Source organism: Colletotrichum phormii, assembly GCF_030913505.1.
Source record: "Colletotrichum phormii strain CBS 102054 chromosome Unknown BDP81scaffold_23, whole genome shotgun sequence".
NCBI classification, from domain to species: Eukaryota; Fungi; Ascomycota; class Sordariomycetes; order Glomerellales; family Glomerellaceae; genus Colletotrichum; species Colletotrichum phormii.
Window position 1 is genome coordinate 110,696 of NW_026851465.1, and position 24,521 is coordinate 135,216.

The following is a 24,521-nucleotide window of genomic DNA, read 5'->3' on the forward strand; positions in this document are numbered from 1 at the left end:
TGGTTGGTCTGAAATCCGCTCTTGTCAGGAGAGTGGGGCCTGGCAATCGGTTTCGAGTCATCCGGCAAAAGGTGGAGAAAAAGGGCAAGAAGGGCTGCAATGTCTTGTTTTGGATTAGTTCTGATGAATCAGCTTTCCTTCCTCCAAAGGCGAGCCGATCACTGCACCCAGAGGGCAAGAGCAGTCCAGGTTTGGAGGGTCTCTCTTTCCGAATATGCACCTCTCGTCTCCAACCCAACCAGGCATGCCAGGAACCGACCGTCTCCTGCAATGGAAGTTGCAACTGCCAACCACGACCATCCCAACACGTCTCAATCACGGCCAACTATTATTCATATGCTTTGGTTTCAATCATCGTCCACTTGTTTTCTCGTCTTCAGATCTTAATTACCAGACATCTACTATCCAAAAGCTTCCAGTCCAGTCTTTTCACCGGGTTTTCCACCACGGACTTCCCGCCAGTCTTCCGCCAGTCTTCCGCTAGCCTCCCGCCAGTCAAATAAGCATATCTGAACCATTATTCATCTCCATCTCGCATCTGGCCCGCACCTTTTGCGACAAAGGATCGAGGACCCTCCCCTACTCCGTACTACATGCAGGTATTCGTACGGATATCCCGCCCACCCACTGTCTTACAGCCTGGCAGGGACTCCATTACTCCATGTGCCAAATTATCTGCGCTCCCATTGTGGATTCTTACTGACCCCTTACATAATCCTTTCCAGTCGATTAGTCTTGCCCTCCGATCGCAACGACCAAAGCTGAAGTTTTGGGCACCGCAGCTCGAATCTTGGAGACAAGAAACAAAGTCGTCAATTCAATGTGGACCGGGCCCCGCGGCCTCCCCCCCTGGTCCCAGCATTCCACCGCCGCCTTCGTCCGCCGCAACGGAGGTCTTCTTGGACGTTGAATCAGCTCCGGGTCTCCATCAACGTTGACGCTGACCATTGACGAGATTTCAATCTTACGGCCCTGTTTACTCCTCCGGCCTGTTGCCTCCTACGGGCCTCCTACGGACTTCTCCCACTCGTTTTATCCTCCTCCGACTGATCAAGAAATCGGTGCAACCCTGGACAATTCCGCTTCGCCAAGCCCGTCCTCACAATGAGTCACTTGCAGACTCCAGTTCATGACAACTGCAATCGAAAAGCAAAAAAGTCGAGGGCCCCAGGGACACACTAATGATAGGTCGGACGTTTTCTACCACAGGCCATTGAGGCGCGAGCAACAATTGTTGCGAGTAATTCAAGCCCAGCAAGTCACTGTTCCACGACAAATGCACCCTCGCGGCTCACCCTGTCGGAGACTTACCTTTGCTAAATTAGTGTCTCGCCGCCACGCCTCTTCCGCGCGCCCTCCCGCCGCAAGTCACACACATGGTGGACGTCCCCGTCCTACCTGACGGTGGCACGGTGCAGCTGCCGCTCGAGTCTCGGCGGCAATCGGCCGAAGACTCGGCGAAGGTACTCGATGTGTCATGTGTCTCTATACCATAATCTCTTGGTATCCTCTTTCGCACTGCCAGAAGAGACTCAAAAGAGAGACACAGGAGGCGATACCGCATTATCACTATCGCTACCCTGGCGACCAGGCACCTGGCCCCCGACTTTTCAAGGCTGATGAGAAATGCACAACTCAACCCCAGACACCTCACGTCGTGAAGACGAGCCAAGACTCGCTAATTACACATTGATAAAAAGTCCGTCCGTCTTCTGTCAGCTAGAGCCCGGCCGAAGACCTTCGCGTGATGCACCACGCATATCGCACGCAAGCACATGGCCTACCTCGCCTTTAAGCAACGCCCACATCAGCCTGATCGGCTCGGCCTCAAGTGCCGCGACACGAAACATGAACGCGAAAGCCAACTCAACCACCCAACACTCGGTCCAGCGTGCAGCACCCACGCCTGGCTCGGAGCTTATGCGGCGGCGGCGCTGCTTCGTCCTCACTTCTTCTTCGCTTTCTTCGTTCTTCTCCTGCCAGTCTTCTCCACACCCCCGAACGAACGACGTCAATTCGCTCGCCAGTGGCAGCATCCGAGCGACAGCGTGGCGTGTCTATCCGACTTCAGACTGGCTCCCCTGCGAGAGGAATGATCGTTCGAACTCGTCAGTCGTCACAGACCGCCTTATCCCCCGACGACTGACTGCACGCCGAAAGAGTAACCCAGAGAATTGGGCCGGATGCTGACAGCCAAGAACTCAGATAGAGTTTCCTCCAATGGGCCTCTATTCTCTTGTCCTTACTATGCAGTCTGCTCTCAAGGTAACCGACAACTGCATTATCCACACTACACTAGGTTTCCAGAAGCTTCACAGACAAGTTATCCCTGTCGTAGAGGCACAACTCAACTAGTGAGCTTGCGGCCGATTCTCGGATCTCGAAGGCTGAACGGGACGGATATCCGTACGGGAGTTTTTGCACACTGCTCGGTCGGAGCCGACTCGGTCAGCCGAAAGAGGCAACATGCGGGGGCGATCTACGTCGACGACCCCTCCACCCAAAACGTTGTCGTAAATCGGCCCAAAAAGTCTAATCTCGTGATCTGGAAGCGACCATTTCCGTCTCGTCCAAACACACGATGTGCAATGCCATGGTTTGCTCTCACGGGCATATCATCCCTTTGGCTCCCACATTGACCACACAGACTTTACAGTCTAAGCGTGGGTTGTTCGATCGTTGGACGAGGTGATCTTGTTGGTCCGATGTAGGTGAACGTCGATTGACTCTCAAGTGTAAGTTGGTCAGCCACACACACACTTATTTCCCCAAAAGTCGCAAGTGATTTGCTGAATCCGGTAATGGCTTCGCAGGGGGAACACCTGGGTGGTCGAAACATCCATAAGCCTATTTCTATTGCGACGAGCGCACTTTCGGGACGTTCAAGACACCGTTGGACCTCGGTGTTTTTGAGTGACAATGTGAACGTGGGCAAGCACGCAATGTATGGTGATGAGAAGATATGTGACTCCAAGCAGCATATGCTGTATCTGGTTTGGCTGCACTTCAGTAGTTGCCGCCTGGCTCAATCGCTCTAGTGAGCGACCAGACTACTTGCTTGCCTGTCTGTCTGTCACAGGTACTCATTTCCTACATGCTCTTCTCGGCGTGACTACACAATTCACCCCGAGCACGTCCAAGTGTGCCGTTATAGATGTGTAGAAGTGCTTGGCTCGTCAATAGTCATCGCCGTGATATTGAACACGATAAAATAATTGATAAGGGGCCCTGACCGCGACTTGCAGACTGTTCTTGTCTTTTGGGTAAAGTGAGGTACTCCTGGATGTGGCCTTTTGATCAATGCATCCAGTTTCAAGCATAAAGGCCTTTAGAGCAACCCAGCCGAAGACGTACCCCGAGCAGAGTGCGCACTCTGTATGACTGGCTAGAATGTCCCTCCATCTCTCCTAGCGGTGTCACTATCATGCTCGCAGGTCTTATTCTTGGTTGAGATACCTCTCGTTCCCTTTCAGGGAAGCGTGTACTTTTTTGACTCTCATGGCTCTTGTTCCTCAGTCGCAGTGTTGTTCCCATATCTGGTGTGTGCCTTGATGATAACATGCTGGGTTTAGGATGATTGAGCAAGTACGGGCTGCATTCCCTGTGGTGGACATGTACTTCCCGGCGCTCCCCCCTCTGTAAGATGCATCTCCTTGATCCTCAGCACAGGTCATTGGAGTTGATATTCTCTCGACCCTTCGTCCGTGGAGGTATAAGTAGCATCTATCTACCAGCAGGAAGGCTACAGTTATCTTTTCGAGCACATCAATTTGCTGGCTCTATCCTTGTAGCCAGCTTTGGCGAATGGAATTTCTTGCGGAAGTCCACCTTCCGCAGAGAGGACTCAGAGTTGACGTTTTTTCTAGATATCTAGTTAGCATCAAGCCCCCCTAAAAGCTTCCGCCGTCTCTCGTCCCAAAAGCTTTTCTTGAGAGTATTCGGACGAGAATACTCGAGAGAAGATTCGTGGCTTAGACGGCAGTTCGTTTGTTGCTGGTGTGTAGGTCCATGGACATGAAGTTTCTTTTCATCATGGCTCATGGTGATAATTATACCCACCAAGAAACGGAAACGGCACACGGGTCCTTGACCGTCTGTGCTGGGAGAACCTCTTCAAGAGAGGCGCATTTCCGCTATGCCCCGCTATGCGGAATGTGTAATGTCCTCCTGAAGGCACTTTATAAAGGCCTCCGGGAGGCGGTTGCGGGATGGGCTTAACGGGGGCGCCATGAGGCAGGCAGTCAACGGTATTTGTCGAGGGCGCATGGCTACATGGAAATATCCCAAATCGGACGTTTCCCCCCTACTTTGCATCTTACCTCTCTCTACCATGGGGTTTCGCAAATCTCACCGCGACTCCATGAAGTGCTCTGCCCCCTGGGGCCTCTTCAGGGGATGAAGACATGTTTCGTGTTTAAGGAGTGCAAGATACCTGGTGTATTGAGTCACGTAGAGGAGCGTAGTTTCAGGCTGTGACAACTTGACACGAGGCGTTCGATGTCGTTACCTCAGGCGGTGTTTCTTGATGCCGTCTACACGACGGTAGTTGAGAGACTGAAGGCAACTGACGAAGCTCTTTGGTAACAATCTGTGTTGAGGATTCAATTCATAGAATAGTGACTCCCTATCAACTAAATAAAACATCAGATCGTTCTTTGGGGTCTTCTTGGCACTGGGCGTCTAGAGACAGGGCAAGTTCATTAATACATCTCGAGAGCCCGTTCTCGCCAACATCACCCGACGGATATATGGAGTCAGACAACGCATGGCAAGGCGTTCCCCAAGCCCTCTGACTGTGGATCCAATCATTGTGACTGCCACTAGATCCAAGTCCATATACAGGGGTCAAGTAGGTCGAAATGTCAGTCTAGCTTGTTGGTTATTGCGTGGATGGATCTTTTTTCCTAGACAATGCAATAATCGGTTCCAAAAGACAAAGGAAAATGTAAAGGGACAATGCTCGAGTGCTCAAAGAACTACAGTCTTCACCAACCAAATCAGCCGACATGTAACACTCAAGAATCCAAGTCCCCAAACCCAAGATCATTAATATCAAACTCCTCCACCCTCCTCTTGACCATAACCACAGCCTTCGGGTTAACATTCATAGACGCACCCACAATAACAGGATCCGAAGGCGACCCCGGCGCCAGCTTCCAATCATACTTCAACAGCAAATGGCACAGCACGACCTTCACCTCGTTCGAAGCGAAGAACCGGCCGGGGCACGCGTGCTGTCCGTGGCCGAAACCCAGGTGCTCGGGGCTCGTCGTCACGAGCTGCGCTTTGTTGGCGCCGCCGGGCTGCTCGCGCATGCGGCGGAAGCGGTGGATGTCGTAGGTCTCGGGGTGTTGGTAGACGTTTGGGTCGATGGAGCTGTAGCTGTCGACGGAGACGGTTTGGCCGCGGCGGATGGCGATGTTGTGGTCTGGGAGGGTGACGTCTTTGGTGGCGAGGCGGCGCATGAGGACTATTTGGTGGAGAGGGGTTTTGTTAGATTGAAGCTTTGGGTTGTTTTGTGGTTAAGTGGGAGGGGCGGCTGGACTTACGCATGGAGACGGGCTTCATTCTTTGCGTCTCCTTGATGGCGCTGTCTAGGAGCTTCATGTTGTACAGCACGCTCTTTTTCCATCCCTCTGCCTTCAGGACCTCCACAATCTCAGCTCTCAGGGGTCCGATGAGCTCCGGCTCCTTGTCCAAGTAGATGAGCGTCTGCGCGAGAAGATCCGTCGTAGTATGAATAGCCACAAACGAAAGCGTAAGCTGGAAAATAGCAGCATCATACGCCCCTCCCTGCGCCTCATCCTCCGCCCACTCAATAGCATCATTCGACACCGGCGCCACGGAGTCTTGATTTCTAGCAGCAGCAGCGGCGGTGGCGGCCCGTTTCTCCGCGCGCCGCTTCTCGATGACGGGTGCGATGAGCTTCTGGGCCTCGGCGAGGGACTCGCGCGCGCGTCTGCAGTCTGCGGAGAACCAGTGGAGTAAAGGGCGTAGGCGGAGGGGCACGGCGCGGAGTTTGAAGGCTGCGGTGAAGGAGAGGACGGTGTATTCCTTTGTGATGCGGAGCCAGTCTTCGTTGCGGCAGAGATCTGGGCCGAGGAAGACGCGGGAGGAGAGGCGGGCTACGAGGTCGAGGATTGTGTCTTTTAGGGGGAGTTGGTGCCATTCTGTTGGGTTGGTGGTGCTGTTAGTCTGACAGCAGGGAGACACGGCGAGGAGATGGTGGAAGATGGCGAGGGTGTTTACCTTGAGATTCGCCGAAGATGAGGTTTGCTGCGAATGCGGTTTCGAGAGAGAGTGGTTCGGTGATGGTGTCTGAAAGGGGGAAATTCGAAGATAGCCGCTGAGGTGTACTTCCAACCCGAAATAGTCTCAGGCTCACTGAGTGACTTTGTCAATTGCTTGCGAGCAACTACTTGGATAATCTTCTTGTCGTCATCCACAAAGCCAAAAGGCTGGAAGCCTAGGATCTTGCCATGGAGGTCCTAAAAGTTGCCCAAGGAGATCAGTACACGAAGAGGCCTCCAAGTTGAAGTGCGATGGGACCACACTACGTAGTCCCCACGACCTTATCAACTCACCCGCCTAATCACAGCCCCAAAGTCCAATCCCTCCTCGTTGCGAATGACGTTGGCGAAACGAGGGGGCAGAACAAGAATTTCTCCACTTTCTGAGAGGACCTTGTAGGGTTTGTCGGGCAAGGTGGCTCTGCCTTTCGCAATGAGATCCTTTCCGGTTTTGAAGAAGTCCATCTGAGCTAGGAACGTTGGGCGGAACCATTTGGGTGTTGGTTGGAAGAGGGGGAGGTCATCGTGCTTGGAGACTTTGAGTAAGAGAGAGAAGATGATGACCAAGACGGCCGTGGCGATGTAGCCGTACGGCTGGATGGTCGAGTTTGGATTGTTCTCTTTACCCGGCCAGGAGAAGGCGGATGCTATTGGTGAGGATGAAGCCATCGCGACCGGGTTTGGAAGTGAGTTTGTTGTTGTGACAGTCGATAGGGCGAAGTCTGATGTAGATAAAGCTGTTTCGTCAAGAATCTTCCGTTTAAACTCCCAAGGAATCGCCTCCTTATGTAAAGAACACCCGATTGCTCAAAATGCCTCTTCAAGAACGTCGTCATGGAATCCGTCAAAGATCAACTGAGGTTCACGGATATTATCTCGACTCTGAATTCCATACCAAGTCGTGGGATGGGTCTCATCGGATAGCTCCTCGTGAGATCTTTAACCCTATCCAAGGCTATTCCTATCTCACGTTATGCGAAATACTACAAATCACGTCCTTCTCATTCGCTACAGCGTGATTTGCAACTCGGGCGCCGTTTACAAAGCCGAAAGGTGAAAAGGCGCATCCGCACCATGGCCTGTCGTCTGTCTGACTGTCATGACATCGGGACGGAATTCAGACGAATTGATATCAACCGATCCGATGAACACACGGACAATCGCCTCTGACAAGTGCGCCTTGCGCAGCCTTTTTCTTTCTTTCTTGACGCTTTCCCACCATAGTAAGCGGCTCGCCTAAAAAACGGAGCAAATGAATTCATAGTCCGCAAATGCAGCCAATGTTTCACTACTTTGTTACGCGGTGGGAGCCGAAAGTCTTGACCAGTCAGCATCGAGGCTCACGATAGTCAGGCATTCTAACTTGCTTGGGCCACAGTGACAAAAGCTCCGTACGGCTTCGGAGTATATAAAGTCTCTCAACCCCATCTTGACTTTGTTTTAGACTACAGACTATATCCACGACGGAAACTTATGGGGCTGTGTAATGATCGTGGGGTAGGATGGACATAGAGAAGTAGAGATCAGCCACTGCAAGCGCAGGCGAGGTTGGGCAGATCCAATGATAATTTGCACTCTATGCGGATACCTGCAACGTAAACGTTATTTAGGACATCATCTTTAGAGACCGAATTCCGTGTCTCAGCTACGGGTATGGTAACTACCGTCACATCGTGTAAGGTTGAAGCAAGTGCCTATCCAGGGGAAGCCGGCAGTCGACCGCGCCAAGGCCCAACAAGACAGATCTGCCAACCCCCAAACTCTGAAGTGCGCCAGCCTGTAACTAACGAACTGTAGCTCGTACCTCGTGTTCGTAACTCGGGTTCCGTTGCGTTTCCTACGTACGGGGCAAAAGCGAACGAATCAGATACTCTATAATCGTGGGCAAGGGGACATTGGCCAAACGGGTTACTACACAACGAGACTGGGTTATGCCGTTAGATTTACGAACGGCTCTTCCCGAATCGCCCGTTGACGTGTAAAGTGTGGCTATGACGGCTCAGCCTAGTGGGGCGTTGACCCTTGTCAGCGCGTTGAACGTTCGCGCCTGAACTTTGTAACGAAACCTTATTTCAAGCCAGCGTCGGCTGTAAAGTTGCAATTGCACGAGTAAGTCGTAGGATAGTACGGCTGGGCAAAGGCTGCAAAACGGGGGAAGGGGCTATTCAATCTACTCCAGTCAGACATTCGAAAAAGTCTATTGGTCACTATGATCTGAGATCCGCAGATCCGTCAGGTTTTGTCTCGTTAGGATAGATAAGGCAATAATTGGCTATAGTACTAAGAGGAGGCAGAAAGCTTGGGCGGATTTCCTGCTCTCGAGTAGTCAACCAAGTTCCTATCCCGTTGATAAGAAAGCCGAGATTCCAGAGCTGTGATACACTCGGTGTCATTCTGTGTTGCCTCACATCATCGTTGTCTTTGAGTATCTGTTCTGAATATCTCTCGAGTCTCTTGCTTTTTCCAGTCTGGTTATATCTTCAACAATCTTTCTTACCGTACCCTTTCATTGACAGCCATCCCAAAGAGGAAACAGCCAAGAACGAGAAGAAAACTGCTTGAAAAGGGGAACTAGGAGTGTAGAGAGCACAGAAATCTACGGAGCCGAGGGTCTAGTCCTATTGTGATCTAACCGAAGCCACGAGCCGGGATCGCGGACGCGTTCCAATCGAGACTAGCCCTCTACGTCTTCACCTGGCCTGGAAATGCGATGGCGAAATGAAAAGAGCACCCTTTGGATGTTCCAAGTATGCTCTCAAACACTATCTCGCCTAGAAAGAGCCCGTCTAACAAGTCGATCTTCCAGTCGTTGAACAGAAACTCGCTGGCGGCATCCGAGTCCACGGCCTCTTAATATCTCTATCAGCAGGAGCAACGATAGTCGCTTGCTGTGCCACGGCGTATCTCATTTTTAGACATGCAAGCAATTACACGAAACCCAAAGAACAGAAACAGTGAGTTTCCACATAGACCTTTCTTTGACCACTTTTCCATCATGTAGCGTTCGTGGATTCTGACGAGAAGGCATTGCTGTGCAGAATCATCCGAATCTTGTTAATGGTCCCCGTCTACTCCATCGCCTGCACCCTGAGCATCATCTTCTACAAGAAACAGGTCTACATCGGAAGCGTCTACGAGTTCTACGAGTCCCTAGTCATTGCGTCATTCTTTCTCTTGCTTTGCCAGCTGCTGCACCCCGATTTGAATACGCTACGCCGGGTCTTCAACTTGGTGGAACCAAAGAAGTGGCTCAATCCAACGCGATTTTTTGTCAAACACGTGGGAAGAAACAAAAAGGGACAGACCGAGGATGGGCTTAAATGGTTCAACGTGAGTGACTGCATCTTACAGAAAGGGATATTCGTTGCAGAGCCTGGATCTGACCAATTTTCTTTTTTAGATCATTTGGTTCGACGTCTTCCAGTTCTGCACCGTCAAGTTCTTTGGCGCTCTCACAAAATGCATCACGGAAGCGGCGGACGTGTATTGCAAGGAATCAAAGGATCCCAGTCATGCCAGAATTTGGGTAGGTGATGACCGCAATACCACGATATGCTTGAGTGCTGGAGAGACTGGAGACACTGATAAATAATCAGGTCATGGTAATTGAGATTCTTTCCCTCGTCACGGCGATGATGTGCCTCTTGCAATTCTACCACCAAACCTCAAAGGAGATGTCCCAGCATCAACCTTTGCTCAAGTTTCTCGCCATCAAGCTGGTGGTGTTTCTGTTCTACCTTCAGACAGTAAGTGCAGATATTGCCCTTATATCCGGGGTTGAAGGCGACTGACTGGCTTGGGCCTGAAGAAAATATCGACATATGCTAACACAAGAGCGACAGGGCGTTTTCGAGTTCCTCACAGGCGACGGCGGCCCATTGAAACCAACAGCATACATCTCCCACCCATCATGGGCAGTCGGTATCCCCAACACGCTCCTCTGCTTCGAGATGGCAGCCGTCGCAATCTTACACCTCTGGGCCTACCCCTACGCCATCTACAAACACCCGGCGGCACCGACAAAGACTGGCTACAACGCCAGCGACGAAGAAGGGCATGGAACCGACCAAAGCTCCACCTCGCGCATCATCCCGGTACGAAGTTGGGAAATCTGGCCTCAGCAGCCGGAAGCGACGTACGCGGGGCAAGACACGTGCGGCGTCTGGGACGCTGCAGATGGTTCTTCTCAGTCTGTGAGCCAGGCGAGCGGCGTTTCTGCGCGGGGATTCCAGTGGAGAGCTCTCAAGGATGCGCTCAACTTCGTGGATATCTTCCGGGCTGTTGTGGGAGCGTCGCGGTGGCTGGTCGTTGAACGGCGAAAGGCTGCTCGCGCTCGCGGCGCTGGGGCCGGAGGTGTTCAGATACAGAATGAGAATGGGATAGAGTACATGGAGAGGACTAGGACGGACGATCTGTCCGAGGCACTGAACATGGTTAACAGTCAGACGCCTCGCAGGTGAACGAGCAGGCGAGAGTTGGAGATTGCACGGAAACTAGCGGATCGGATGAGAAAACGATTTCGTCCATTGCATGTACTTCGCATTCTAACTTTGTATCTAGAGTTGTCATCTCTCTCTACCTTTAGGTCCGCTCAAGCGCAGACATGTCATCATAGGAGTCTTCCAAGTTTCATCACAAACAAATGACATTCAGCAAAACAATGAAAATTTCAAGAACAAGTCATTGACGAACACCTGCTGACACCCATCTCTCAGGTCTTACACGAGTCCTTCATGCAGCCCCAATGACACCCACTTACTCCACCGCGCGTAAGCCCTCACGCATCTCGTCTCCCACCTCAAACTGAGTCCATAGACCCGTTTCCGAGCGGATCTGTCAACCAAGCTTCCTCCCCCACCAAGGAGATATTCGCAAGCTTCGATTCGCCCAGATCGTCTAGTTGGTTAGGATGATACGTTGTGGTTCTTCTATACAGCGATCCGTGTTGACGGCGGTTCGAATCCGCCTCTGGGCAATTATCGAGGACTGATCATCACGATCGGTTCAACTTTTGTTGATGGTCAGATTTTTTTGAGGGTTGAAGTTGGCGGGTGAGGCGGAGGAAAAGGTAGGCCGGTTATCGGAGGAGTGAGGTGGCCGGTCGATTGCTGCTTGAAATGATTGTGCCAGACATAGAGCACTGATTACAAGTTGACAGAGGGAGACCGGAATGATTGTGATATCCATGATGAACACTGTGTTGCGGTAGCATGTAACTCCCCAAGTTGCGAATGTATGTGCGTGAGTAGCAACACGGCGTTTGCATTCTCTAAGGACCTCTTGTCATCGGCCCAAATTCGCCAGTCTCTCCTTCTTCTTCTCTTTCCCTCATCTCTTATAGTACAGTAGTATTAACACATTTTCTTCGCGCAAAGCTCCCCTTTTTATCGTCTAACCATGCCAATGCTGGCGGTGCCGTGAGCGCGCGCGCCAAAAAATAAACAAAAAAAAAGAGATTCCACCTCCTGAAAACGCCATGCCATGCGGAGTCGAGTGAAGTTTGTTCCAATACAGTGTGTTGACACTCGAGTAGCTCTCGGCAGAGCACTCTCAGTGGTCATACCCCCTCCCATCCCTCCGTCGGGTCCATTCGTACACAGTCGATTCGGTCTGGCCCGGCCCCAAGATCGCTCGTCGCAGAAAAAGCTTTTTCGTCGTCCGTAGTCGCCTCAGCGTCCTCCTTCTAACGGTGTTTCTGCTGCCGCCGCTGCTCCCGCGGTCGCAGTTCACCGGTCCTTGTAAATCTTGGGCTTAAACCCCTCCTTCACCTCCGCCTCAATCTCCTCCTTCTCCACCAGCGGCCCAATCTCCTTCTCCAACCTCTCCCTCGCCCGAAGCACTTTGCTCTGCAGGTAGAAGCTGCCGCCCTTTTTGGGATCGTTGACGTCAAACAGCTTCTTGAAGCGCTCCATGGCCTCTCCTACGTTGGCGTCCGCGCCGTTTTTGCCGGGTGCCTCGACGTTGAGAATCTTGCACGCCTCGTCGAGGGTCATGCCCGAGCCGCCGGAGCCGGCGCCGCCCTTCGTGCCGGCGGGTGCGTTGCCGTTCTTGGCTTGCGCGCGGGCGTACTCGGAGGAGGCCTGCGCTTGCTTGTAGGCTGCGGCGAAGGAGCGGCCGACGATGCGGGTGCCGACGAAGACGACTTGGGTGATGAGGCGGTAGGCCTATGGGTTACGGGGGTTAGTCGAGTCGAATCGAGGGTCGCGGGACGGTAGGAGGTTCATGAGCTCCGGCGGCGCATTCGGGTTGGAAGGGGGGCGCGCGGAGGGGAGGAGGCGAAAGCTCGAGGCAGACTCACCATGTTTGCTGTATTAGTAGCCTCTGGGCGAAGGGCGGTAGAGAGGTTGTTGTTGATACAGACAAATAGATGCTTATTGACTGATCGCACGGTATAGAGGGACCCGAGATGCGATGTCGCGCGGTGTTCAGTACAGCTTGGCTGGTACGGGGGGGCGCTGGGCGTAAGGATGGCTCGCAACCTATCCAGAAAAATCCATCGACGACATGGAAATTGCCGACGAGAAATTCCGAGCTTCCTGCGCTTCGGAGGTGCGGGTTTGGCCGGGCGCCGACAACTTTTTTCTCGGGCCTTCCGTGCATGCTGCGCCACATTTCTGCTGTCTAGCCACACGGCTGGTGTGGCTTGTCATCCACCCTCAGAGGAAATGAGCAATGGATTCCCCTTGTCAACAAAGCGCGGGTCTTGATTTTGAGTTTGAGTCCATCTTCGAAATGTTCCGCTGCGCTTGTGCTTTTTTCAATCAACGTCTCGACGGCACCACAAAAGCCTGGAACCTTATTTTCACCTCGAGTTTCCTATGCCTGTCGACTGTGTGACTGGATATGCAGCACGATAGAGGATCGTGGTGGGCGCATACATAGACAGCAAGACTCCGACGTGTCCCAGAACGTCCACGATCGTCACGTTGCCGTTGCTAGCGCAGAGGGCACAGTGCCGAACCGGCTGCCCAGGATCATGCTGCATTGTCTTCGTCTCTATGACTAAACAGCAACAAGTCCAAAGCTTCCAAAAGGCAGAGTGGACAAGCAGGCAAAGGCATTCACGGAATAAGCAAGAGTGTCTCATAGGCAATATAGTATGTACTAGTTGGTTTATGTACTCCGCTCTATGGCAGTCTAAATATGTACAGATGAATTATTTACGGCGTCAAATGGTATGTCCCAAAAAGTGAACCCGAAATCTAGGACCAGGTGGTGGTGGCACCAATAGCCTCACCAGAGGTAGGGATCAAAAAGTTGCTAGCCACAATCTTGCCGTTGGCCTGGCGCGCGCCCTTGACCAAGCTGACATCGACGCTCTTGAAGCTCGAGGCAGACCAGGTGGCGCTGCCGTCCCACGAGTTGCCGCTGCTCGTGGTGCCGCTGACGAGCGACGTCTGCCCAGACTTGGCCGTGGTCGCAGAGTTGAGCGCGGCGACGTTGCTCTTGAGCGTCGACTTGGTCGTGATGGTCTGGAAGCCGACGGCGCCGTTGTTGTAGGCCGTGTTGCGGGTGAACTGGAAGTTACCGGGCTGCTTGTTATCGGTGAAGCCCTTGGCCGCGTTGTTGAAGGCGATGCTGTTGGAGATGACGTGGTTGGCCGAGCCGACGTCGGCGGCATCGCCACCGCCTAGCTTGAAGCCATTGCCGTCGCCCTGGAAGTCGGTGAAGCCCCAGCGGTTCACGCCGTTGCCCCACGAGAGGGTGTCCATGATGGTGACGGGGGACTTGAACTCCCTGTTTCGTGTTTGTTAGTGGTGTTTAGGTGAGTTTGGGGTTGTGGAGAGGTCAGAACTCACCAAAGGTCCAGGCCGTCGTCGACGTTCTCCCAAAGACGGGCGCCCTTCAGGATGTTTCCCGTACCGGAGCCCTCCTTGCATGCGAAGCCGTCAGCGCTCTCGCCGTTCTTGCGGGGGTCGCGGTTGCGGTATGAGTCAAGGTAGATGACCTGGTTGTTGCTCAGGGTGCCTTGCATCTGGAATCCCGTCTCGTAGTTGTCGTGGGTGACGATGCGCTCAAAGTAGTTGTTGGATCCGTCACGGAGGTAGACACCGTAGGGACCGTTGATAATGGTCAACTTGTAAAACTTCCAGTAGTTGGCTCCCTCGATGTGAAGAACACCGCGGTCGGCGTTGGCGAGGGAAGAGTCGAGAGCGCCAGGGGTACCGGGCAAGGCCTCTCCGTCGATGGTGACGGCCTCATCGTTGTAAGCCGTCAGGGTGTAGGGCTTGGCGGAGGTACCGCTCTTGGTGATCTTGATGTTAGTCGTGGGCGAGTACGTGCCGGCACGGAGGTAGATGGTGTCGCCAGCAACGGCCTTGTCGACGGCGACCTGGATGGACTTGAGAGGAGCCGCCAGAGTGCCGGCAGCGGTGTCTGAGCCGGCGGGCGCGACGTAAAGGTCGGCGGCCAGGACGACCGGGAGGATGGCGAGGAGGAACTTGTAGAGACCCATGTTTGCTGTTAAAAGACCAATGGCAAGGTAAGGAATGAGTGACTGCAGCAGCGAAGGCTGATGGAGAGAGATCAACTCTTGCCGATTAGCCGGCTGCCATCAAGCTTAAATACAAACTTCGCATCGTCAACAGGGAGCCCTGGTCTTTGAGAGCTGTCAGTCTAGGTCCTGATGAGTGTAACGCTGTACGGTCGTAGTAAACAGCTACCATCCAGGCCGTCGCAGTCTATTCGCAACCACCAGTGACCCCCTTGTTAAATTGGGCTAGAAGGCAGACCGTCCTCCCGTTCGTGGAAAACAAACTCCACCACCGTAGGGCCGCCTCATTGATGGAGACTTGGCCTCGAGGTAGGATCCATCGACATCTCCGTGGGATAGAAATCCCGGCAATCGAGAGATTCCCAGGACCGCGTGAACGAGGGGTTCCCTGGGTTTACTAGGGATGCGGTCGAGGTTGTTGAAGAACGTAATACGCGGTTATGAGCCACGATGGGGACGGCAACACCAGCGACCCAACGGAAAAGCAGCTCGCGCCCTCCCTCGGGCTCCGGAGAGCCTCGACCGGAAGATCTAAGTCCACCATCTCGGAGAGCAGCCGTACACGGACTCGATGGAACGTTGACTAGGGCTTTACATCGTATTGAGCAGGCACACGACTCAGTTGAGCAATGGGACGACATGAAGTGGTCGGTTCTTCGAACAAAACGTGCCCGAGGACCAGACGGCTATTCATTTATATCATGAGTAAGTTGAAATGAGATGAAGGCAATGAGAAACTTGTCCATGTTGGGGAGCGCACACTCTGACCTCGCGATGTTGTTCAAATTCTGCGTGGGCTGAGTGGAGATGACAGTCCACTGCCGTGATGCTTGGCGGAGTCACCTCGTGGCCAGTTACCGATGCCATGGGTTGATAGTGGCTCCAGTGAAGAGAGTCAGCAGCAGCAGAAAACTGCCGCAGTCTGCCCACATGCGTATTGTTTGGTCGGAGATGGGGTTTGCGTGGGTTGGCAGAAGAAGCGTCCATCCCCGGACGAACATCCCTGGAACAATTGCTTGCCCAATCTGGCGGGCAGAAATTTGCGCTTTGTTTGACGCTAGATGGAAGAGGAATTCGCTGCCGTTATTCGCTTTCTGGAAGTAAACAATTGCTGGAGTTGGTGCTTGCAGAAGAAAAGGGAGAATTGCGTTACGCTTGCAATCTCAGCGTGATGATGACATGATCTGGCTACTTGTGCATTTTTGCATGGCTCTTGCTGTCGTTCATCTCATGTTGCTGGTGCATAATGTGTTCGTGGAATAATAGAGCCGAAGACCTGGGGAACTGGGAATGCCGGTCCGGGGTCATCAAGAAAGGTCCGAAGGAAACAGTCTGAGGTGATGATCATACCTATGTTATCGATAAGCCACAGAGCTATCTTATCTTATCGAGTCGGACTATCGATAACAATCTATGCCTGACTAGCTCAGCATTTCTGCCTCGACCATCAGGCACAAAGCATTCTTCATGGCCCCACTCTACAGCTCCAGCGTCCAGCCCTGACTGACGTGGTGAACCTCGAAAGAAGCTACGTCTCCAATATCGCCAGCTCCAGGTACCACCTGTCCACTCACGCAACCAAACGCGCCTCGCAACCCCGGCGCAAAACGGCTCTCGAGCCCACGACCGACGACGAGCTCCTACCTACAAACTGTCAAAATCAGATTCGCATCAATCCCTACCACGAATCGACGACGAAACGAACCGAATCGAGGCGCCTACTCCAGACAAGGGGGTTAAACCAACCTACACCAACCTACCTTGAATACTCACAAACAACAATGTCAAACTACTACCAACCCCAACAATCCTACGGCCCCGGCCCAGGCGCAGGAGGAGGCGCCGGCGCCGGCGGCGGAGGAGGCGCCCAAAACCTCCAGTTCTACCCCTCCTCCTACTCCCCAGCCGGCGCCGTCTCGGGCCACGCGACTCCACAACAGGCCTCGTACGGCTACGGAGCGCCCCAACCCGCCGCGGCAGGCGGCTTCGGCGGCGCAGCGGCCTTTGGAGCACCTCCCGGCGGCGGTGTCGGTGTGTCGGGTCGCATGGGCGAGCAGGGCGGCCTGCGCACGGGTTGGCTGGCGGCCTTTTCGACCGAGGGGTACGATGGCGAGCCGCCGTTGCTCGAGGAGCTAGGGGTCAACTTTAGACATATTCAGGCAAAGGTATGTGTTATTGTGGTGTGAGGCGCGAGCGGGCGTGTGAAAAGCATAGGAGACTTTTTGTTTTCAGCCCTTTCAGAATGGACGCGGACATGGAGAGACGTTGTGGCTGACTTGCGGTGACTTACAGACTTTGGCCGTACTCAACCCCTTCCGCCGGATCGACCAACACCTGATGGACGACGCAGACCTTTTCGGTCCCTTACTCTTCGTCCTCTCCGTACGTTTGAATTCAACCTCACCTTCTCCCCCCCCTCCAAACAGAAAGCTAACGTTCCCCCTTCCCAGTACGGAACCTTCCTCCTCCTCTCAGGCAAAATCCACTTCGGCTACATCTACGGCCTCGCCCTCCTAGGAAGCACCTCCCTCCACATAATCCTCTCCCTAATGACCCCCACCGACGCCCACCCCCCAACAGCCCCCTCAGCACCCCAATACGGCGGCCCCGTCTCCTCCGTCGGCGGAGGCTACCCCGGCGCCCCGGACACCCACGACCACCCATCCCGCAACGCCGCAGGCCACTTCTCCTCGACCCTAACCTTCACCCGCTCCTCCTCCGTGCTGGGCTACTGCCTCCTGCCCCTAGTCGCCACCAGCGTCTTCGGCATCTTCATGCCCATGGACACGCCCCTCGGTATCGTATTCACCACCATGGCGATCCTGTGGTGCACGTACTCCGCCTCGGGCATGTTTTGCGCCGTTGGACGGATGAGGGGCATGCGCGGGCTCGTGGCGTACCCGCTGGCGCTGTTTTACGTCGGGTTCGGTATCATGGGCATCTTTAGCTCTAGGGGCAGCGGCGGGTCTCTGGCCAAGGCGGCGGCTGGGTTGAAGGGTTGAAGGCGCAGACACGGGGGAGACATGGAAGATAACGTACACTAAAGACAGGGGATAACGTAGTTTATACGAGAGGACTCGACAAGGACAACGGAGACTGCAGAAGCGTGCTGTACAGCTACTTATCCTTGGGGCACGGCGCAATGCGCGTGGCACTACAGCGTGGGAGTCTAGAGGAGGCGCAGAAACCGATGGGAGTCCAAAAGCCACGATAGACGATGGAGGCAACAACGAGACAGAAAGCATGCATGCCCACGGCTACTTAGGGGCGAGGCGGAAGCCAAGGGGCCGAGGAATGCATCACGTCACTGTACAATACTATAATCATGTTCAGACGAAGCCAGAAATAAATTTTTTGATAGTCCAATGCCTTCCTATCCCTCCCGTTTCCATGCTGCTAAAAGATAAAAATGCATAATGCTGGGCCCAGAGATCCTCTCGTAATATACACATCAAGTGTAGAAAAAAGGGGGAGGATCAGACGTTTGAAAACTTCTCGAGACCAAGCGTAGTATTACAGGAGACTACCACAAGTCTCCATAGCCAAACAGCCTCCGCGGCGATGATGATCCTCCGCCAGGCACACAATAGGAGGGGGCCTTGTCGAGCAGAAAAATCCTCATTGGTATCATAAGTTTGACTCCCCTTCGAGGCCGTTTCTATACCTGCCCATCCGTCCATGCCAAGTCGGAGCTCACTGCCGCTCTTGTTGGGAATGAAAAGTCTATTAGTCCGCTCATGGGGACAATTGAGAAAAAACCGGAAACTCGTCAATTTCAGATTGTCGCACGAATGTATCGTACCGCGAGTGAAATTGGCTCATGCTGTGAATGAACCGAGGAAAAAAAAAGTATCGCAACTGGAACTGGTACGCCGACTCGGCTCACGTGTCAAGTCCACACTTCTTTTCTGGTGCTTGCGGCGCTGCTCATTCATCATTCCGTGTTCTTATAAAAGCCAGTCGTATCCGCTTGCTGTCATTTGGAACTCGCCGCCGAGCTGTCGCGGTACAAGTCTTTGCCAAGGGACTTAGAAGACAGGTCTGAAGCCACCAGTAGCCGGTTGAGGGGCAAAGCCGTTGACCTTGGGGACGTCGGCAACACCACCCAAGATGGAGAACTGGCCACCGGCACCAGCGAAGACGAGCTTCTTGCCGCGGACAGCAGTGTTGTCAATGGTGGTCGGGGTCTCGATATCCTCAGTCGTGCCCTGACCGGTCTGGTAGTTGGCAGAGAAGCCCCATGAGTGAGCCTCGCCCTTGCCGTCAATGGCGAAGTTGTTGTCAACACCAGCGGCAACATATACACACTTGGCAATATCTGGAAACAGATGTTAGCTACATTCAGCAACAAGCAGACAAGATGAACTTACCCTCAACAGCAGTAGGCTTGGAGAGAATGCGGGGGTTGTTGCTCTCATCCTTAATGACGCTTTCCGCATCAAGCTCCTCGACGGGAATACCAACCTGGTGGCCATCCAGACGTCCCCAGGTCAAGAGCTTGCCGTCCTCAGTGCAAGCAAGAGAGTGGTGCTCTCCACCGGCAATCTGCTTGATCTTGTAGTTCTTGAGAGACTCAACAATGGTAGGACGCAGAACAACCGCGTCATCCTCGCCAGCACCCATCTCAATGCCAGTCTCAGCAAAGTTGTTGAGACCCCAAGCCCAGACGGCACCGTCCTTGCCGAGGGCAAAGCTGTGGTAGGATCCGCAAGCGATGCGGTCGACCTTGTTCTTGGGAAGACCCATGCTCTGGGGAATAAGGGAGGAAAGCTTGTTGCGCTCGATGATACGGCGTCCGAGCTGGTTCTGCTGGCCGCAGCCCCAAGCGACAACGACGCCCTTGTCGTCGAGAGCCAGAATGTGGTTGGAACCGGCAGCGAGGGCCGTGATGTTCTTCAATGTGGGGAGGTAGGCGGGAGTCTTTTGGATTTGAATCTTGTCGGTGAACCCGAGGATACCATCGCTCGACTGAAGAAAGTTAGCTATCTATCACCTCATGTTCATGCTGCTGCCAAATGACTTACTCTGAATGTACCCCATCCGTAAACTCTGCCGTCCTCTGTCAGGGCAAAGGTGGCGCTGTCACTAGCGACGACCTGAGTGAACTTGGCATCGGGAGCAAATTGCGCCGCGTCAAGGGCGGTGGGTGTGCTCTCGTGAGGGTTGATACCGGAGTCATCCTCGTCATCTTCCTCCTCTTCGGCATCAGCGTCACGGAGACCTCCATCCCAGTTGGTGTCGCGTCCGAGAGCGCCCTGGTCGTTGACACCCCATGTGAGGATCTTGTTGTCCTTGGTCAGGGAAGCGACGTGCATGCCACCGCAGGCGATCTGGACAACACCGACGTCCTTGGCATCGAGCTTAGGGTTCAATCTCGGGCGCTTGACGTCGACAATCTTCTTGCCGTCAAGCTTCTTGCTGCCGAGACCGAGCTCGCCAGAAGATCCCTCGCCGAAGACATATACATCGAGGATTTGGGTCGGTGCTGTGTTGATCTTCTTGCCAATCTTGTGGGGGTGGGCCGGGGGAGGCTTGGGGGCAGCGACGGCGGCCTTCTTGGTGGGCTTCGCAGGCTTCACTGCAGCGGGCTCTTCATCCGCAGACTCTGTGGCCTTGGCCGATTCTGTGGCCTGGCTGTCGACCTCGGCCTTGTCGGTCTTTGACTTCTTGGCCTTGGGCTTCTCGTCCTCCGTCTCCTCTTCGCTCGACTTGCGCTTCTTGCTATCGGCGACGGGCTTGGCGTCAGCCTTCTTCGCGGCAGCAGTCTTCTTGGGCTCGGCCTTCTTCGCAGCGGCAGTCTTCTTGGGCTCGGCCTTCTTCGCAGCGGCCTTCTTGACGGGCTTTGCGGCCTTGGACTCATCCTCGGTCTCCTCGGCGGCAGCGGCCTTCTTCTTGGGGGCGGCGGCAGTAGTGGTCTTGGTCTTCTTCACAGCAGGCTCTGCGGCCTTCTTGGTGTTCTTCTTGGGGGCAGGCTTCTCAACCTTCGCGGGCTCTTCGGCCTCGGACTCGTCGACTTCTGATTCCTCCTCGGCGAGCTTGCGCTTCTTGGAGGCGGCAGTCGCGCCATTGGTGGTAGCTTCCTTCTTCGCAGCGGGCTTCGCGGCAGGCTTCTTGGTGGTCTCAGCATCCTTCTTGGTAGCATTGGCAGCCTTCTTCGGTGCGGCAGCCTTGGGCGCAGCGGCCTTCTTGTTGGCGGCCTTGGGAGGCATGATCGTCAGGTGATGATATGATGTGGTGTGATGTTATGGGTAGGAGCGTGCTTGGCGATAAAACGCGTGTAATGGGGGATGGGTTTTGGTTAGATGAAAGATTTCGCAGAGAACAATTGAAGAATCGATTCTTTGCAATGCGAATTGATGTAATCGAGATGATGACTTTGAAAAGAGAAGAGTCAAAAGAGGAGGATTGTTCTGGACTTGGGGGGGGAGAAAGAAATTGTTTCGAGGGTAGGGCGGAAGTGACGCGACCGGAAGGTGCAGCTTTATTTTCTTGGGCTCTGGAATTCTGACCAAGCAGGGGTGGCGCTTTGTGGCTCTCCAGCGCGGGCTTACCGTAGCTGCGCTGCGCTGCTGGCGGCCCCAAGGCCCAGTTCGTTCTTGCGCAGCTGCCTTTTAGTGCGATCCGGGTGGATACCTCCATGGGTACCTGACCTTCTGGCCGTTTTTTGCGCAGCCGTGGCCCGAGCTCCCGGGGTCGGGTCCAATTGCGTTCCAATGGGGAGCTGCGTTCAAACATAGAGCTCCTGACCGCCCGGTCGCACCTGCTCTTTTTTCTTCCAAGTTCACGGCAGAAAAAGGCAAGAGCAACAATAAAAAATCATTCGAAAAATCCAGGGTGGGTCCTTCCCTTCCGGTGAGTCGGGGAAACCTCGCGTCGTCTGCCGATGCCCCCAGAATCCCCACGCCACGACGACTAGGCTTTCATTTCTCTTCAATTTGGCGCGAAATTGTGCCCGGTTGGTCAAAAGAATCGGCCTCCTGTGTTTTGTTTCCGAGGCCCATGTTCTCTTTTTACTGCGTCTTGACTCGTAAACACTGCGCTGTTGATCCTGTCTGCCAGCCTGTTATTTGGGGCCGCTTTGACAGAGCCGCGTCTTTATGGTCAGTGTGTAAGTCGATGAAGCGCACCAAAATTGTCTCAGACCAAACAGACTTCGTGACATATTTTCATCATACGAGGCAACACCGTCCTTCACAATGTCCTCCAGATTTGAGTTGATGTTCATCTTCGTCATCACAAACGTTTTACCAAGCATGCCATACTTAAATAGTATGGAGCGAACGAAATCCAGTCATCTCCAACTCGAGGGACGCGTTATCAATGAATGCCATGTTGATCCTCGTCGCTGGCTACTGAGCATACTGAGTAGAAAACTTGTTCTCGCTGGTGTTGTGTCTGCAAACCACTGTTGCATGGATATTACTCTGGACTCCAGGCCATGTCGCCACGGCCAATCCTTGATCTGGTCGAGGTGACTCTCTCATCATTTTCCCTTTTTCTTATTCTTCTTGTTCTTCGCTTTGTTCTTCCTGTTCCCGCCGCCGCCATTCTGAGGTTGGTTTGGAGCCCGCACAGGAGACTCCTCTACCTCTTCAGGCTCCTCTACCTTTTCAGGCTCCTCGACCTCTTCAGGCTTCTCTACCTTCTCAGACTCTTCGACCTTTTCGGGCTCTTCGGGCTTGAGTTCTCCAGACTTAACAGTCGAGACTGGCTCCAGAACCTTGGGCTCGCTCACGAACGAGTCCAACACCTTGTAGAAGCCCTTGCCGAAGTAATTCGCACTATAGAACGCCGCGAAGATGACGGGAATCTTCTAGATGCGAATCGGGTTCGCCCAATACATCCAAAACTTCAGTCGCCATGTCCAGAGCTCCTGTTTCGCTGTCTGCCAACGTCGAAATCGGCTCCTAACGTCTCCAAGACAACATCGAAACCGGCCCCAAATGTCTTCAAGCCAACCTTGAATACGGCCCCAAACGTCTCCAAGCCATAGTCGAAAGCGGCTCCAAACGTCTCTAAACCATCTCCCGATGCGTCGTGGCGAGAAGTCGTATTCAGAAAAGAATTGCCAATAGAAGCGCCATAGCGAGACGCAGAGCAACACGATCAAGACTGCGCGAAAGATGATGTAGAACAGCAAGACGAAGAGGTCGATGAGCTCCTCGCGTACAACAGGGTCCGGAATCCAGTAGGAAATGTCGAAAATTTGTGTGGTATTGATGTTGACTGTTGGCCAGTCCTATCGGCCAGATCCCACCGTCCGCTCCAAAGCAACCGTGCCATCATAAACCATTAACGCCTTGTCCTCCACCGTCGGACCCGTCGCCGTCGTGCCGTACAACCAATCCCGGAGACCCTCGAACGCCGATCCCAATGCTACGCGTAGTTTTGCAGGGTGAAGATAACTACTGGCGGGTAGTGAAATCGATCTCATGCTCTGACCGGTCATACGCGGTAGAGGCTGCCTTATCACATGTGCAGGCATCTAAGAGAATGTTAGCCATCATGCGAACATGTGGAGAGAGAGGGGAATGATGCCACATACCTGCGGGACGAGATCCGCAGGAGCAGGTCTCGCCGGATGGCTTAGTGTTTTCTGTGGAGGCACGATCGCAAGTGCATTCGCCAACGGGACGGGCTCTGCACGAGCAGCGGGGTCCGGCGACAACATTCTCGGAGGCGGCCTTGCTGCAGGTGCATTGGAGGGCAGACTGCTTGCCGCAGGAGCAGGTCGCTTGCTGGGCTGGGGAAAAAGAAGGGTCAGCTTGCGAAGTTTTGGGAGTGACATTATCGGTTTGTGGATTCTCTGGAGATGATATTGTGGAAGAGACGGAGGTATGAAAAAGATGTCGAGATGATGTTGAAGTTGGGGGATCCAGGGGATGAGAAGAACATACCACAGACGCACTCAGCGCTCTTGCCGCAGCAGGTGGAAGCCTTGGTGACAGTCATTGTGATTGTTGGGTGGGAAGGTGAGGTTGGTAGAGAGAAGTAAGGAGTTGGTTGTAAGTGATGAAAAGTCCAAGAGCGATATAAGAGTTGAATTGGAGTGAATTGGTCTGAATTGATCTGTATCGAAGGGAACAACATCCAAAAAGGCAGTCGCAGAGGGGTCCTTTTAAGCATCTGCGATGCAGGGACGGAGGGGCCGAGTCCCAACGTCACGGTTCCTGCCCGTCATGGTGGGTGATCCCTGCTCTAGGTCATCAGCTAAATTCCCATTGGCTAGAGATCTTTCCAACCAATAAGAGTAGCTTCATTTCCAACAATGCGCCGAGTTTCCATCGGGCCATTCCCATGGCCAGATCTTGCTGTGTCAGCCCATGTTGTGAACGGTGCGATTGCATGACAGCGGGACGGGTAACTGTCAATTGCGCCCACATCTTTTTGGTCAGCATTTGACGACGGTGGCACGGTTGGCTCGCGTGGCATCCTGCGTCGACACCTTGTGTACGATTTGCTTTCACCCCGTCGTGGACATGGATCTCTCCACCACTACCTACCTTACCTCATTCGGCAACGTACTCTGTACATTGCTTTTGCACCCATTGATTGCTATTCCAGGATGCTTTACGCCCGTATCTTACTTTGGCATTCTTCCATGCCAGTATTTGATGCGCCATTCTCTTTTTAAATGACTGTGTGGATGCAAACGCAGCAACTCCCCAACATGAATAAACTCAAAGTCCCAACGGCACCAATTCGCGTGCGCCTGCCCGTGTGCGAAGCCAGTCTCT

At 53.7% G+C, this 24,521-nt stretch overlaps 10 protein-coding genes and 1 non-coding gene across 11 annotated transcripts; 5 read left to right on the forward strand and 6 right to left on the reverse strand.

Moving 5' to 3' along the window:
• Nucleotides 1–5,015: 5,015 nt before the first annotated feature.
• BDP81DRAFT_329476 (cytochrome P450) lies at nt 5,016–6,959 on the reverse strand (the record flags this gene model as incomplete). Its single annotated transcript, XM_060585312.1, has 5 exons — nt 5,016–5,470; nt 5,550–6,170; nt 6,250–6,318; nt 6,386–6,488; nt 6,585–6,959. The coding sequence occupies 5 exons, from the start codon at nt 6,957–6,959 to the stop codon at nt 5,016–5,018; spliced, it is 1,623 nt and encodes a 540-aa protein (XP_060440609.1).
• Nucleotides 6,960–9,092: 2,133 nt separating this feature from the next.
• BDP81DRAFT_500477 (organic solute transporter Ostalpha-domain-containing protein) lies at nt 9,093–11,022 on the forward strand (the record flags this gene model as incomplete). The annotated part of the gene is made up of 5 exons (XM_060595514.1): nt 9,093–9,244; nt 9,329–9,620; nt 9,691–9,816; nt 9,887–10,036; nt 10,133–11,022. Coding segments are annotated over 5 exons (1,338 nt in total), but the record flags the coding sequence as incomplete, so codon positions are not given.
• A 153-nt stretch (nt 11,023–11,175) lies between these two features.
• On the forward strand, nt 11,176–11,265 carry BDP81DRAFT_t288. The gene has a single exon. It is a non-coding gene; the product is annotated as a tRNA-His (tRNA).
• A 751-nt stretch (nt 11,266–12,016) lies between these two features.
• On the reverse strand, nt 12,017–12,591 carry BDP81DRAFT_464395 (cochaperone pam16; the record flags this gene model as incomplete). Its single annotated transcript, XM_060594144.1, has 2 exons — nt 12,017–12,454; nt 12,589–12,591. The coding sequence occupies 2 exons, from the start codon at nt 12,589–12,591 to the stop codon at nt 12,017–12,019; spliced, it is 441 nt and encodes a 146-aa protein (XP_060440611.1).
• A 901-nt stretch (nt 12,592–13,492) lies between these two features.
• Nucleotides 13,493–14,745, reverse strand: BDP81DRAFT_453371 (pectate lyase L; the record flags this gene model as incomplete). The annotated part of the gene is made up of 2 exons (XM_060592828.1): nt 13,493–14,027; nt 14,090–14,745. The coding sequence occupies 2 exons, from the start codon at nt 14,743–14,745 to the stop codon at nt 13,493–13,495; spliced, it is 1,191 nt and encodes a 396-aa protein (XP_060440612.1).
• A 161-nt stretch (nt 14,746–14,906) lies between these two features.
• On the reverse strand, nt 14,907–16,070 carry BDP81DRAFT_105410 (uncharacterized protein). Its single transcript, XM_060581420.1, has 2 exons — nt 15,547–16,070; nt 14,907–15,470 (listed from the first exon to the last, which is right to left on the reverse strand). The coding sequence occupies exons 1-2, from the start codon at nt 15,769–15,771 to the stop codon at nt 15,069–15,071; spliced, it is 627 nt and encodes a 208-aa protein (XP_060440613.1). The 5' UTR covers nt 15,772–16,070; the 3' UTR covers nt 14,907–15,068.
• Nucleotides 16,071–16,329: 259 nt separating this feature from the next.
• Nucleotides 16,330–18,268, forward strand: BDP81DRAFT_437071 (uncharacterized protein). The gene is made up of 3 exons (XM_060591194.1): nt 16,330–16,949; nt 17,077–17,166; nt 17,235–18,268. The coding sequence occupies exons 1-3, from the start codon at nt 16,566–16,568 to the stop codon at nt 17,784–17,786; spliced, it is 1,026 nt and encodes a 341-aa protein (XP_060440614.1). The 5' UTR covers nt 16,330–16,565; the 3' UTR covers nt 17,787–18,268.
• A 64-nt stretch (nt 18,269–18,332) lies between these two features.
• BDP81DRAFT_105419 (uncharacterized protein) lies at nt 18,333–18,971 on the forward strand. The gene has a single exon (XM_060581421.1). It carries the CDS (start codon nt 18,463–18,465, stop codon nt 18,814–18,816), a length of 354 nt encoding a protein of 117 aa, XP_060440615.1. The 5' UTR covers nt 18,333–18,462; the 3' UTR covers nt 18,817–18,971.
• Nucleotides 18,813–20,993, reverse strand: BDP81DRAFT_453373 (regulator of chromosome condensation 1/beta-lactamase-inhibitor protein II; the record flags this gene model as incomplete). Its single annotated transcript, XM_060592829.1, has 3 exons — nt 18,813–19,102; nt 19,155–19,752; nt 19,809–20,993. The coding sequence occupies 3 exons, from the start codon at nt 20,991–20,993 to the stop codon at nt 18,813–18,815; spliced, it is 2,073 nt and encodes a 690-aa protein (XP_060440616.1).
• Nucleotides 20,994–22,112: 1,119 nt separating this feature from the next.
• Nucleotides 22,113–22,983, forward strand: BDP81DRAFT_105448 (uncharacterized protein). The gene has a single exon (XM_060581423.1). It carries the CDS (start codon nt 22,223–22,225, stop codon nt 22,775–22,777), a length of 555 nt encoding a protein of 184 aa, XP_060440617.1. The 5' UTR covers nt 22,113–22,222; the 3' UTR covers nt 22,778–22,983.
• BDP81DRAFT_105447 (uncharacterized protein) lies at nt 22,984–23,869 on the reverse strand. Its single transcript, XM_060581422.1, has 2 exons — nt 23,682–23,869; nt 22,984–23,527 (listed from the first exon to the last, which is right to left on the reverse strand). Exons 1-2 carry the CDS (start codon nt 23,734–23,736, stop codon nt 23,190–23,192), a joined length of 393 nt encoding a protein of 130 aa, XP_060440618.1. The 5' UTR covers nt 23,737–23,869; the 3' UTR covers nt 22,984–23,189.
• Between the last annotated feature and the right edge of the window lie 652 nt (nt 23,870–24,521).

Excerpts from the sequence above, each read along its gene's own strand:
- BDP81DRAFT_105410 (XM_060581420.1), bottom strand. The coding sequence starts at position 15,771 with ATGGACGCTTCTTCTGCCAACCCACGCAAACCCCATCTCCGACCAAAC. Across the intron at positions 15,471-15,546 it reads AACAACATCGCGAGGTCAGA|CCGTCTGGTCCTCGGGCACG; the intron begins GTGTGCGCTCCC and ends ATAAATGAATAG.
- BDP81DRAFT_437071 (XM_060591194.1), top strand. The coding sequence starts at position 16,566 with ATGTCAAACTACTACCAACCCCAACAATCCTACGGCCCCGGCCCAGGC. Across the intron at positions 16,950-17,076 it reads TTAGACATATTCAGGCAAAG|ACTTTGGCCGTACTCAACCC; the intron begins GTATGTGTTATT and ends GGTGACTTACAG. Across the intron at positions 17,167-17,234 it reads CCTTACTCTTCGTCCTCTCC|TACGGAACCTTCCTCCTCCT; the intron begins GTACGTTTGAAT and ends CCCCCTTCCCAG.
- BDP81DRAFT_105419 (XM_060581421.1), top strand. The coding sequence starts at position 18,463 with ATGCCAAGTCGGAGCTCACTGCCGCTCTTGTTGGGAATGAAAAGTCTA.
- BDP81DRAFT_105448 (XM_060581423.1), top strand. The coding sequence starts at position 22,223 with ATGTCGCCACGGCCAATCCTTGATCTGGTCGAGGTGACTCTCTCATCA.
- BDP81DRAFT_105447 (XM_060581422.1), bottom strand. The coding sequence starts at position 23,736 with ATGACTGTCACCAAGGCTTCCACCTGCTGCGGCAAGAGCGCTGAGTGC. Across the intron at positions 23,528-23,681 it reads GAGCGCTGAGTGCGTCTGTG|CCCAGCAAGCGACCTGCTCC; the intron begins GTATGTTCTTCT and ends CTTTTTCCCCAG.